The sequence below is a fragment of the Anopheles ziemanni genome, chromosome 2 (assembly GCF_943734765.1).
Source record: "Anopheles ziemanni chromosome 2, idAnoZiCoDA_A2_x.2, whole genome shotgun sequence".
In the NCBI taxonomy this organism is placed as follows: domain Eukaryota; kingdom Metazoa; phylum Arthropoda; class Insecta; order Diptera; family Culicidae; genus Anopheles; species Anopheles ziemanni.
Genome location: NC_080705.1, coordinates 17,324,959 through 17,339,634, shown reverse-complemented (window position 1 = coordinate 17,339,634; position 14,676 = coordinate 17,324,959). Strand labels below are relative to the sequence as shown.

Genomic DNA, 14,676 nt, shown 5'->3' with positions numbered 1-14,676 from the left:
TTACTTTGCATATTCCTTAGTTTTCGGCTAGAGACTAATGCGTTAGAGACAAAGTTAGATGAGTTAAAGACAAAATGAGATGAGTTGACTGAGACAGAAACAGAAGGGCTAGAACCAACAGAAAAGCAACATCAAGAAACGAATTTGCATTCAACCGAGAATCGCTGAGACCCACTTCCCTTCAAACGTCGGATGCACCCGGGACGAGTCAAAAATATACATTACATATCATTTAAATTCGATAACATGGTTAAAAACTGTAATATATCCTCTGTAAGGCATATAACATACTACATAAAAGATGGATATTTAAGGAAATCTCTATCACAACATAAACTTCGATAAGAACATAGATAAAATAAAACGTTACACTGATGTGAATATGATCAATGCGTACGAGGCTTCTAAACAACAAGTATATGGTATTCGTTCAACAATAGGTAATACTGTAAACAACCATTTCTGACTACTAGCGTGGTGTTTCATAATAAGTCACTTACTATGATCGGAAATCATTTTAAACATCAACTGTTAGGGCCCTGCTGCTTGGAAACGTTTAAAAAAAGTAATAATAAATGATAATATAAAACGTCCTAGGTGTAGGATACACATTTTATTACGCTTGGCTGTAGCTTTAGCTTACAGTAGATCGGCCGAAGGTCGGAAGTATACAGAAACCAGTAGGATTATAATTTTAGGTATACACTGAGTTTAGATGTTCGAACATGTGTTGGATACTGCCTTGATATGACCAACTTTATCACTTATGCTGATAAAGTCACGGTCACTGCCGCTCAGGTTGCTGCTTTCGATCCGATTCCTGTAATAATACAAAAAGGACATTAGCAAAATCAGCAAGCAGTTATAGTCATGGCGCGAAATTCACTTACATTTTTTTATTGATCCAGTAGAATCGCTCATTCATTATGGTCAATCCAAATGGTCTGTTCAGACCATTGAGGATCCTGCGAGTCTGTTTTCTGTATGGGTCAATGCATGCGAGCGTACCTTTTTCCGCATCGGTATAGCAAAGCTCGCCAGTGGTATCGATAACCTGGATTCCTCTCGGATATCGGACTTGCGAGTGACCGACCAGCACCTTGCGGTCAGATCCATCCAGATTCGCCCACTCGATCTTCGCTCCTTGTGGTATATTCCAGTCTATCCAGAACAGCTTTCTTCGTTGCAGGTCAAGTGCTATACTCCATATATAGAAATTGCCGGTGATCACCACTTTACGCTGAGTCGGTTTGTCCAAGTGCGCGACCTCGATCATTTGTTTCGCATTGTCAGACCAGTATAACTGACGCCCGATCCAGTCGATTGCAATGTCCCACGGGTTGATTAAATCCTGGTTGATGAAAGGCCTCTGGTCCGTCCCGTCATACTTTGCGCTGTGAATCTGTTTCGAATCACTATAATAGATTCGGTTCTCGACGCAGTCGTAATCTAACCTACTCGGATCTTCTGAATCGATAACTCTGATGCTGTTTCCTTCGGGCAAAAGGCGTGAAATTCCACCGGCATGGGTTATCATCAGGAAACCATTATTTTGGTCGAGTTTCAGTGGCAATTTTATCGTTTGTTTTCTTGTGGGCCCGACCAATCTCGGTATGGTCGTTGTTGGCGTGCGGACGGATCCCAAGTGGCTCAATATCCACTCTCTATACTTGCTCACATCGGTGAAGACCGCGTACTTGGAAGTGTCGCATGAACCACTTGACGATCCTGAAATGAACGATACCATGCCGCGGAGAAACCAAATGCCAAACAATTCAAAATACATGCCTCCTCCACTGTCACCGTGGCATGGGCTAACACCATCTCTTCCGCCCGCACAATACATATTGCGTGTGATGAAAGCTCCGTACGTATCAATACACGCATAAATATCGGCCACAGTAAGTGTTGCTTCCTGGAGGGTTTCTGACAACTGATTACGTTCATCATAACCAAAACCGACCACAGTCCCATTTTGTCCAACAATGAGATTTTGATCGTCGTCTAAGTTCCATAGGCACACAGGTTGAACGTTTAGTGTCATGGCTATGTTTGACGATAGTTTGACGATACCGATGTCATTGTCTACTTTTCCTATGTTGAATCCAGGGTGGAAAATAATGTTTGATGCTTTTAACACTTGTAAGTAACTGTTACTTTTTTGCAGATGGTCTTTTCCAACATGCACTGAGACCTGATCTGCCCTTATCAGAGTATTGTTTGGAAACAAGCAATGGGCAACTGGAATAAACAATGGATTCAAAATTTCAACTCAAAAATGAAATGAAAATTAAGGCTGTATGGTATGTTAATCTAGTTACCGGTGAGAATTGTGTTCTTATTGATAATGGATGCGCCGCATGCGTATGTGGATTCGTGATATAAGACAGCGTGCCACGGCCAGGACCCTTCCTTTGATCGTTTGCCACCAACGATGAGGAATATGTTGTTAACCTGTCGTTTTCCACACGTTTGCGGCTCCTCTTTTCCTGCCATTAGAGTACTTTGTACACATAATGTCAATACGATTAGGAACATCACTCTTGAGTAACAAAACGTTGCAATGAAAACATCCATGCTGCTAGTACAAGACACACGCGACATTGCCGATCCGATGTTTCCGACACACTGGCGAAAGGATCGAACGGGCCCTGATAAAATGCCTCAGAATCGCAGCGTTAGCATTCCACCTGTCCTGAAATACATGGGGTGATAACATTTATATATAACCGGTTTTAGCAATTAACCAATGCAGTGACTTTTTGGGCCTTTGAAACTCGATCCATATCTGGTTGGATCATTCAAATGCGTGAAACGTAGATCTTTGGCTTTTCTTTGTTACCCCAAGATTTTGTATGTTCTGGAAATATCTTGAACCTAGTGATGAGAAAACTCCCAAATTCTGAGAGCAGATCCGATCATTTGCTCTTTACCAGAGATCAGAACAGGTTAGAAGAAAATAGTTGCGTTGTAAGAAATGGATCACATTACAAGGAGTATTTTAGGTCAGAGCATATTGGAGAACTTCATGGGTATAAATGGCTTCTGAGATTTACTTTCACACCGTCGGAGCAAATCGGATCGTAGAAGCTTTTCCTTCTTTTCAACACTTCACCAAACCATTGAGAGTAGCATTTCGCATCGTTTAGTTGTCAAGAGAGGTCAGAAGGAAGCTTTTTCACAGTAACAGCCTTCATGTCAACACGTTTGATCTAATATACAAATCTTCAAAAACACGCAGTGGTGAGCAGTGTTGTGTCAAACAGTTCTTCCATTCTCAAAGAGCCGAGCGAACCCCTCTCGCTCACCTTGATGAGCGCAGTGCGAGCGGTGAATCTTTTCCGAGCAAAACACGATACTGAGCGCTAGGAAGATGTAATTCTTTTGCGAGTTAAGCAATATACTAAGCGCTAGCGATAATCGCTCCAATGTGCTCTTCAAAGCGCTAGCGATAACAGGACTATCCTGTTATCCCGAGGAGCACGCTTCCTTATCAAAACGGTTCTAATTGTCCTCAGCTGCGTGAAGCACTCGTCGGAAGAAAACTCGCACTCGCTCTGAAGTGCTTCGTATCGCTCGGTACCGCTCATCGAAGCGAAAATTCACGAATTTGTAAAGAGGTTCCTCATGTTCCAGCTAACAGCGCAAGTACGAGTTCAGTTAAGTGGAGGGACCTCTTCCGCTGCCTACACGACACTAGTGTTGAGATGTTTCAGGCAGCAAAGTAAATGCATTGTTTCTTGACTTTTCTATTTTTATTGAATGGGTGCTGCGAAGCCAAAAATTACAAAATGTAAATTGGGTTTATTACAAAATGTAAATTCGTTTACCTTTGAAGGTCTGATTCACCCAAACTGTCATATATCCTCTGTAAGGCAAAGTTATTGATACATAAAAGATAGATATTCAAGAAACTGTTTATCCTAACATAAGCTTCGATGAGGATAGGTGACATACAATGTAACAGTGATGTGCCCATGATCAATGCGTTAGAGGCTTCTGTACAAGAACAAGTATTTGGTATAGGTTCAACATAAGGTGAAACTGAAATCTGAATCAATTGAGAACACCTACAGCAAGGCGGTGTTTCATAAATTTTGTAGACAGATCACCTCACATAGGTGTTGTTAAATGTGTAGTAGAAAGTGAATGTTTGTCTTTCAGTGCGCTGACAAAACATTTACTATGATCGAAAATCCTTTCCAAAAGATACTTCATGATCCCTGTTGATTGAAAATGTTAAAAAAAAGATATAGAATGTTTAAAAAAAACACTGAACATACAAAGTAATCCATTTTATTGCGCTTGACTGTAGCTTTTGCTTTCAGTTGCTCAACCGAAGGTGAGAGCTGTAGGTTCATAATTTAAAGCATATACAGAGTTTAGTTGTTCGGGCATATATTGGAGACTGCCTTGATATCATATATTGCACTATTCATGCCGATAAACTCACGATCACTGCCGTACAGGTTACTGCTTTCGATCTGATTCCTGTTGAACAACATATTGGACATTAAGATAAATAGTGTCGGTTAAATTACGGTGCGAAACCAACTTACGTTTCATCATTGATCCAGTAGAATCGCTCATTCAGTATGGTCAATCCAGATGGTCTGGTCAGACCACTGAGGATCGTGCGCATCTGTTTACTGTATGGGTCAATGCATGCGAGCGTGCCTTTTTCGGTTTCCGTATAGCAAAGCTCTCCAGTGGTATCGATAACCTGGATTCCTTTTGGATAACTCACTTGCGGTCGACCGACCAGCAACTTGCGGTCTGATCCATCCAGATTCGCCCACTCGATCTTCGCTCCTTGTGGTGTATTCCAGTCTATCCAGAACAGCTTTCTTCGTTGCAGGTCAAGGGCGATATACCATGTATCGGCTATATCGGTGATCACCACTTTACGCTGAGTCGGATAGTCTAAGTGCGCGACCTCGATCGTACTTTTCCAATTATCAGACCAGTATAACTGACGCCCGATCCAGTCGATTGCTATGCCCCATGGCCTACTTAAATCTCGGGTGATAAAAGGCCTCTGGTTCGTCCCGTCATACTTTGCGGTGAGAATCTGTTTTGAATCAAAATCGCTATAATAGATTCGATTCTCGACGCAGTCGTAATCTAAACTATTCGGATCCTCTGCATCGATAACTCTGATGCTGTTTCCTTCGGGCAAAAGGCGTGAAATGCCACCGGCATGGGTTATCATCAGGAAGCCATAATCTCGGTCGAGTTGTGCTGGAAACTTCGGCGTTTGTTTTCTTGTGGGTACGACCAATCTAGGTATGATCGTTGTTGGCGTGCTGACGGATCCCAAGTGGCTCAATATCCACTCCCTGTACTTGCTCACATCGGTGAAGACCGCGTATTTGAAAGGGTCACATGAACCACTTGATGTATATGTAGAGAACGATACCAAGCCGCGGAGAAACCAAGTGCCATCCACTTCAAAATACATGCCTCCTCCACTGTCACCATTGCATGGAGCAGCACCTGTTCCTCCCGCACAATACATGTTGCGTGTGATGGAAGTTCCGTACGCATGAAAACACTCATAAACATCGACCACGGGAAGTGTTGCTTCTTGAAGGGTTTCTGACACCTGATTACGTTCATCATAACCAAAACCGACCACAGTCCCAATGTGTCCAACAATGAGATTCTGATCATCGCTTAAGTTCCATAGGCACACGGGTTGAACGTGATCAGTCATCTCTATGTTTGACGATAGTTTAACGATGCTGATGTCATTGTCTAGGTTTCCTATGATGTGTGCAGGGTGGAAAATAATGTTTGATGCCTTTAACACTTGTAAGTAACTGTTACTTTTTTGCAAGTGGTCTCTTCCAACGTGCACTGAGACCTGATCCGTCCTCGTCCGAGTACCAATTGGAAAGCAATGCGCAGCTAGAATAAGCAGTTGGTTTAACATTACAACGCAAAAATTATATGAAAAATAAGGCTGTATGGGTTTGAAACTAGTTACCGGTGAGAATTGTATTCTTATTGATAATGGATGCGCCACATATGTATCCGGATTCATCATATAAGGCAGCATACCATGGCCAGGACCCTTCCTTTGATCGCGAGCCACCAACGACGAGGAATATGTTGTTAACCTGTCGGTTCCCACACGTTTGTGCCTCGACTATTCCAGCAATTAGAGTACATTGTGCACATAATGTCAACACGATTAGGAACAACACTCTTGAGTAACAAAACGTTGCAATGAAAACGCTTCTAGTACGAAAATCCGGCGACATGATCGTTCCGATGTTTTCGACACACTGCCGGAAGGATCGAACAGGCCGTGATAAAATGCCGCAGAATCGCTTCATGATTAGCATTCCGGCTATTCTGAAACAGATGGGATGATAACATCAATGTGGAACTGGTTTCTGCAGTTAACCAATGCAGAGACTTTTCGGGCCTTTGAAACACGATCCAAATCGGGTTGGATCATTCAAATGCGTGAAACGGAGATTTTTCGCTTCTCTTTGCTACCCTAAGAATTTGTATGTTCTGGAAATATCTTCAGACTTTTCCTTTATATGGCGCTACAACCGCTGAGCGGTCTTGGCCTGACGAAGCTCCATCCGAAACCGCACACGATCACTCGCCACGCTGGTCGAATTCCGTATCCCGGCTACTTTGGCGGCTTCGTCTACGCCATCCTTCCACCTCAATTTAGGCCTACCACGCCTCCTCTGTCCTTGGGGACAGCCTTAAAGGACTTTACGAGCTGGGTCGTCCGGTGCCATTCTCATGACATGACCAGCGCATCGGAGCCTGGCGAGTCTAATTCGCTGTACGACAGTGAGGTCTACGTGCAGCTCGTGGAGCTCGCCATTATATCGGTTTCTCCGTTGTCCCGTCTCACATACGGGGTCAAAAATCCTCCTCAACTATCTTCAGACTAGTAATGTCTTGAAACAGTCATCTGCTCGTAACCAGAGATCAGAGCAGATTAGCAGAAAATAATCATATTGTAAGAAAATGATTACACTACAAGGAGCATTTTAGGTCAGAGCTTATTGGAGAACTTGTTTTATGGGTAAAGTTAATTAATGATTTGGAGCATTTGATCTTACATCGTCGGATCAAATTCGATCGAAGAAGCTTTTTCTTCCTTTCATCACTATTCCAAACCATTGAGAGTTGCAGCCTTCAAGGCAACACGTAACATAGTTAGGAACTGTGATATATCCTCTGTAATGCATAGTAGTTCGTATATAAACTTAAGAAAAGAAGATTTAAGGAGATGTTTATCAAAAGATAAGCTTCGATAAGAGAATATGTGATATAAATGGTAACAGTGATGTTCCTATGATGAATACTGTAGAGGCTATTAAACATCAAGTATATGGTATCTGTTCAAAATTAGGTGAAACTATAAACTGAATCAACTCTCACCGTTGGCTGCAAAGCTGTAATTCAAAACTTTTGTAAACAAACCTCCAAACATTGGTTTAGTTAAATGTGTCGAATGTCTGTTTCTTAGTGCGTCGACAAGTCATTTAAAATCATCGGAAATCATTACCAAAAGCTGCTTTTTAATTCCGGTTGATTGTAAACGTTCAAATGAAAAAAAAAAATAAATCATGAAAATGAAACACCCTAAAAACTATAAAAATACACATTTTATTGCGCTTGACTGTAGCTTAGTTTACAATTGATCTGCCGAAGGTGAGACCTGTAGGTGCATAATTATAACCACATACAGAGTTTAGTTGTTCGAACATGTATTGGATACAGCCTTGATATCATAAATTACACTATTCATGCCGATAAACTCACGGTCACTGCCGTACAAGCTACTGCTTTCGATCTGATACCTGTTGGAAAACAAATTATGAATTAGTAAGATAACCATGCGATTTGAGCCTTGGTGCAAAATTTACTTACGTTTTTTCATTGATCCAGTAGAATCGCTCATTCATCATGGTCAATCCATATGGTCTGGTCAGACCACTGAGGATCGTACGGGTCTGTTTACTGTATGGATCAATGCATGCCAGCGTACCTGTGTCGGCATCGGTATAGCAAAGCTCTCCAGTGGTATCGATAACCTGGATTCCTTTGGGATAAAGCACTTGTGGCCGACCGACCAGCAACTTGCGGTCGGATCCATCGAGATTCGCCCACTCGATCTTCGCTCCTTGTGGTGTATTCCAGTCTATCCAGAACAGCTTTCTTCGTTGCAGGTCAAGTGCGATATACCATGTATTGACATTACCGGTGATCACCACTTTACGCTGAGTCGGATAGTCTAAGCGTGCGACCTCGATCGTACCCTTCAAACTATCAGACCAGTATAACTGACGCCTTATCCAGTCGATTGCTATGCCCCACGGGTTGATTAAATCATAGGTGATAAAAAGCCGCTGGTCCGTTCCGTCATACTTCGCGGTGAAAATCTGTTTCGAAACATAATCACTATAATAGATTCGGTTCTCGACGCAGTCGTAATCTAAGCTATTTGGATCCTCTGCATCGTTAACTCTGATGCTGATTCCTTCGGTCAAAAGGCGTGAAATGCCTCCAGCATGGGTTATCATCAGGAATCCATAATCTCGGTCGAGTTGTGCTGGAAACTTCGGCGTTTGTTTTCTTGTGGGTACGACCAATCTAGGTATGATCGTTGTTGGCGTGCTGACGAATCCCAAGTGGCTCAATATCCACTCCCTGTACTTGCTCACATCGGTGAAGACCGCGTATTTGAAAGGGTCGCATGAACCACTTGATGTATATGTAGAGAACGATACCAAGCCGCGGAGAAACCAAGTCCCATCCACTTCAAAATACATGCCTCCTCCACTGTCTCCGTTGCATGGGGTAGCACCTGTTCCTCCAGCACAATACATATTGCGGGTGATGGAATTTCCGTACGCATGAAAACACTCATAAATATCGACCACGGGAAGTGTTGCTTCCTGAAGGGTTTCTGACACCTGATTACGTTCATCATAACCAAAACCGACCACAGTCCCTCTATGTTTCTGATCATCAGTGAGTTTCTGATCATCGTCCAAGTTCCATAGGCACACGGGTTGAACGTGTTGAGTCATCTCTATGTTTGACGATAGTTTAACGATGCTGATGTCATTGTCTAGGTTTCCTATGATGTGTGCAGGGTGGAAAATAATGTTTGATGCCTTTAACACTTGTAAGTAACTGTTACTTTTTTTCAAATGGTCTCTTCCAACGTGCACTGAGACCTGATCCGTCCTCGTCCGAGTACCAATTGGAAAGCAATGCGCAGCTAGAGTAAAAAATTCAATGAAAATTTCAACTCAAAAATGAAACGAAAAATAAAGCTGTATGGGTTTGAAACTAGTTACCGGTGAGAATTGTATTCTTATTGATAATGGATGCGCCGCATATGTATCCGGATTCGTCATATAAAGCTGCGTGCCATGGCCAGGACCCTTCCTTTGATCGCGTGCCACCAACGACGAGGAATATGTTGTTAATCTGTCGTTTCCCGCATGTTTGTGCCTCGACTATTCCAGAAATTAGAGTACATTGTGCACATAATATCAATACGGTTAGGAACAACACTCTTGAGTAACAAAACGTTGCAATGAAAACGCTTTTAGACACACGCGACATGGTCGTTCCAATGTTTCCGACACACTGGTGGAAGGATCGAACAGGCCGTGATAAAATGCCGCAGAATCGCAGCATGATTAACATTCCACCTGTTCTGAAACCATGGGATTATAACATCTGCGTGGAACTGGTTTTAGCAATCATTTGGGGCCTTGAAACACGATCCAAATCGGTTTGTATCATTCAAATGCGTGAAACGGAGAACTTTTGTTTTTCTTTACTACCCAAGTTGTTCTGGAAATATCTTCAAACTAATGATGAGAAAACTCTCAAATTTTGAGAGCAGATCCGATCGTTTTTTCTTACCAGAGATTAGGCCACAGTAGAAGAAAAAATCATATTATAAAAAAAAGATTACATCACAAGGAACATCATAGGTAAGAGCCTATTGGAGAACTTTGTTTCATGGGTAGAATTGAAGAATGATTTCGAGCATTTGATCTCACATCGTCGGATCAAATCCGATCGTAGAAGCTTTTCCTACATTTCATCACTAGTGTTAATCATTGAGAGAAGCTTTTTAGAACGTTTTGTTGTCAAGCGAATTTAGAACGAGGCTTTTTTAGGGTTACAACCTTCAAGTGGACACATTTGATGTTATTCCAAAATCTCAAAAAACTCGCAGGGGTGATTGGTTTTAGACAGCATTGGTTTAGGTTTAGACATAAGTGTTAGGTTCAATAAACCTCAATGAATTCTTTATTTAATGGCATGGCAACGTAAAAGTAAAGATTTAATACAACCTGTGATTTCGTTTACCTTTGATGGTCTAATTCACACAGGACGTGTCGGAAATTTACAATGTCATATCCTGTAACCTCGATAACCCCGTTTAGGAACTGTGATATATGAAGGCATAGTATTTGATATTCCAACGATAGATATTAAAGGAAAAGGTTATCACAACATAAGCTTCGTTAAGAGAATGAACGACATAAACCGTAACAGTGATACAAATATGATCAATGCTTTAAGGGTTCTAAACAAAAACAAGTATTTGGTATCGGTTCAAAATTAGATAAAACTGTAAACTCAAGCATTTTTTACCTACGGTAGCTGCATAATTTTTGTACATAACCCACCAATCGTGGGTGTTTTTAAATGTGTCGTAAAACAAAGGTGTATCTTGGATCTTGTGGATTGGAATCGTTCAATTTAGAAATAATGAAAATAAATAATAAAATACAACCCAGCTTTGAGAATGCTATTTTTATTGCGCTTGATTGTAGGTTTAGCTTACAATTGCTCTACCGAACGTAAGAGCTGTTGGTAGGACCATAATTGAAGTTATGCAAAAAGTTTAGATGTTCAAACATGTGTTGGTGACTGCCTTGATATCGTAGATATATCCACCCATGCTGATAAACTCACGGTCACTGCCATCCAGGTTGCTGCTTTCGATCTGATTCCTGTTAGAACACAAGGTATGAAATAGCTACATCACCAGGTAATTATTGTTATGGTGCGAAATTTACTTACGTTTGTTCATTGCTCCAGTAGAATCGCTCATCCATTATGGTCAATCCATATGGTCTGGTCAGACCACTGAGGATCGTACGAATCTGTTTGCTGGATGGATCAATGCATGCGAGTATACCTTTTTCGATATCGGTATAGCAAAGCTCTCCAGTGGTATCGATAACCTGGATTCCATTTGGATAATTCACTTGCGGCCGACCGACCAGCAACTTGCGGTCGGATCCATCGAGATTCGCCCATTCGATCTTCGCTCCTTGTGGTGTATTCCAGTCTATCCAGAACAGCTTGCTTCGTTGCCGGTCGAGGGCGATATACCATGTGTCGACAAGATCGGTGATCACCACTTTACGCTGAGTCGGATTGTCCAAGTGCGCGACTTCGATCCTACTCTTCCAACTGTCAGACCAGTATAACTGACGCTTGATCCAATCGATTGCCACGCCCCATGGCTTGGTTAAGTTTTCGGTAATGAAAGGTCGCTGGTCCGTTCCGTCATACTTTGCGCTGAGGATCTGTTTTGAATCAAAATCAATATAATAGATTCGATCCGCGACGCAGTCGAAATCGAAACTATTCGGATCAGCTGCATTGATAACTCTGGTGCTTTTCCCTCCGGGCAAAAGGCGTGAAATGCCACCTGCTCGACTTAACATCAGGAAACCATTATCTCGGTCGAGTTTTGTTGGGAGGTTCGTCGTTGGTTTTCTTGTAGTTACGGCCGATGCAGGCTTGCTCGTTGCTCGTGTGCTGACGGTTCTCAGGTGGCTCGATATCCACTCCCTGTACTTGCTCACATCGGTGAAGACGGTGTACTTGGAAGTATCGCATAAACCACTTGATGTTCCTGAAATGAACGATACCAAGCCGCGCAGAAACCAGGTGCCAAACACTTCGAAATACATTCCTCCACCACTGTCTCCGCTGCATGGGCTAACCCCATCTCTTCTGCCCGCACAATACATGTTGGGTGTGATGGCTTTTGCGTACGTAGCAACACACTTATAAACATCGACCACGGTAAGTGATGCTTCCTGAAGGGTTTCTGACAACTGGTAACGTTCATCATAACCAAAACCGACCACCGTCCCATTATGGCCAACAATCACATTCTGATCGTCGTTTAAGTTCCAGAGGCACACATGGTGAACTTTTCGTGACATGGCTATGTTTGTCGATAGTTTAACGATGCCGATGTCATTTTCTACTTTTTCATTGTTGAATCCAGGGTGGATAATAATCTTTGATGCGTTTAACACTTGTAGGTAGCTGGTATTTTTTTCCAAATGGTCTCTTCCAACGTGCACTGTGACCTGATTCGCCCTCATCGGAGCACCGGATGCGAACAAGCAATGGGCAGCTGTAATACGTAATTGATAAAAACTTACGACCTCAGATCGAAATGCAAAATAAGGGTGTTCTAGTTACCTGTGATTATTGTTTTCTTGTTAATAATGGATGCGCCGCATACGTATGACGATTCGTGATATATGGCTGCGTGCCATGGCCAGGACCCTTCCTTTGATTGTGTGCCACCAACGACGAGGAACAAGTTAAACGGCCGTTTTCCACATGTCTGAGGCCCTTTTGCAGCAATTAGAGTACACTGGATGCATAATGTCAATAAGAATATGAACAGCACTCTTGAGTAACTAAAAGTTGCAATGAAAACGGTTCTAGCACGAGACACATGCAACATGGCCGATCCGATGTTTCCGACACACTGGTGGAAGGATCGAACAGGCCGTGATAAAATGCCGCAGAATCGCAGCACGACATGCATTCCGCCAATCCTGAAATACCTGGGATTATAATATTTGTGTGAAACTGGTTTTAGCAATCAACCAATGCAACGTCCTTTGGGGCCTTTGAAACTCGATCCAAATCGGGTTGCATCATGCAAATGTGTGACACGTAGAAGTTCTGGTTTTGCTGCCCCAAGAATTTGTATGTTCTGGAAATATTTTGAAACTAGTGATGAGCAAACTCCCAAAATCTGAGACCAGATCCGATCTTCTGCTTGTGACCAGAGATCAGAACAGGTTAGAAGAAAGTAAATTGAAGTCCATTATATTTTGGGAATAAGAAATCACATCACATGTAGCATTCGATCAGAGCATATTGGAGAACTCCATGGGTAAAATTAATGAATGACTTGGAGCATTTGATCTCACATCGTTGGATCAAATCCGATTGTATAAGTTTTCCCTTTTTGACACCGCTACTCCAAACCATTGAAAGAATCGTTCCAGATCGTTTTGTTGTCAAGCGAATTCCGAAGGAGGCTTATTTACGGTTAGAACCTTCAAACCAACACATTTGATCTTATATCTAAATCTTTAAAAACCCGTATTGATACTGCAAAAATGAACGTTAGAGGCAGAAAAAATGCAAATTCTTTATTTCTTGGATTTTCCGCTTTTTTGATGGTTGTCAGCAAAACCAAAAACTTTTGGGTTATTTTCAGCCTTTTCGTTCGCTCTTCCGGATATTTAGTAACATTGATGTTGATTTTAGGATCATTCATGGTTGATTTATGGTCGGTGCATAGTTTTCGTTCAAAATTTTATTCATTTCAGAATAAATTATTTAATAATTAATTTAATAAGAAGTGTGAATAAAATTATCGTTACAATGAAACATTTAAATCGTGTTGATCTGTCTGTATCCTTTTGGTAAGAGAATTAGTGTAAAAATTCAATACTTTAAACATGTCCTTCACTTGGAATCGTCTTCATACTGGGAGTAGTAGTCGCATCTCAGAAGCAGCGAGTGGTTCGCAACATAAGAAGCAGAATTGCTTGAGATGGGTTAAGCGACTTCTTTTGGTAATTGAAAAGAAGCGATGGTAATGCTTAGTTTTCCCCGCGTTGCTCGAGTATTTCATCTGGCCTTACACCAGCCGGCCTTCACCAGCCTCGAGGCCAAAGCAAGACATAAAGTGCCCAGGAAAAATAAGGATCTGTAAGGAAAACGATACGACCGTGGAACTTATTTAAGGCTCTTTCCAAACGAAAGGGACCCTCATTGTCCGGGGGTCCGAGTGTCCTTCGGCTGGCGGGTGCCATCGTTTATGTATTATTATCGCTTTAGAATAAACATGAGCAGCACCAGATTACCATCAACCGATAAAGGGAAGTAATCGGAATGATTTTCTTTTCCGTTTCCCCCGGTTCTGTTGTACCAACCGGCGCACCAAGTGAATGGTAAGAAAAACTGAAAAGGGGGAAAAGAAAAGCTCGCCTCACTGCGCCACCATCACAGGGCACTTCATTTGCACGATGGACTCGCTTTCCTCGGCGCGTCCTCGGCGATTGACGAGAGAACCGGCGGTGGCAGGAAAATGAAAATTACGTCAATATTATTTCGGCAGCCATTGAAAACCGGCATAAAGCGTTTTGTTTCCACCAGCGGCAAAATGCGACGACCGGAAGTTGGGCGACAAGTAACGAATTTAATACAACTTCAACTAGGGGTCTTTTCTGGAGTTTTGTTGGAAAAGTACTACGCATTAAGTGCGGTCCATCGTTTGTGCGTTGAATTCATCCGAACAGCCTGAGGGGTGAAAATCAGTGTTGATAATTG

At 42.2% G+C, this 14,676-nt stretch overlaps 1 protein-coding gene across 1 annotated transcript; it reads right to left on the bottom strand.

Moving 5' to 3' along the window:
• Positions 1 to 7,729: 7,729 nt before the first annotated feature.
• LOC131293075 (nidogen-like) lies at positions 7,730 to 8,561 on the bottom strand. Its single transcript, XM_058321154.1, has 2 exons — positions 7,909 to 8,561; positions 7,730 to 7,838 (listed from the first exon to the last, which is right to left on the bottom strand). Exons 1-2 carry the CDS (start codon positions 8,559 to 8,561, stop codon positions 7,730 to 7,732), a joined length of 762 nt encoding a protein of 253 aa, XP_058177137.1.
• Between the last annotated feature and the right edge of the window lie 6,115 nt (positions 8,562 to 14,676).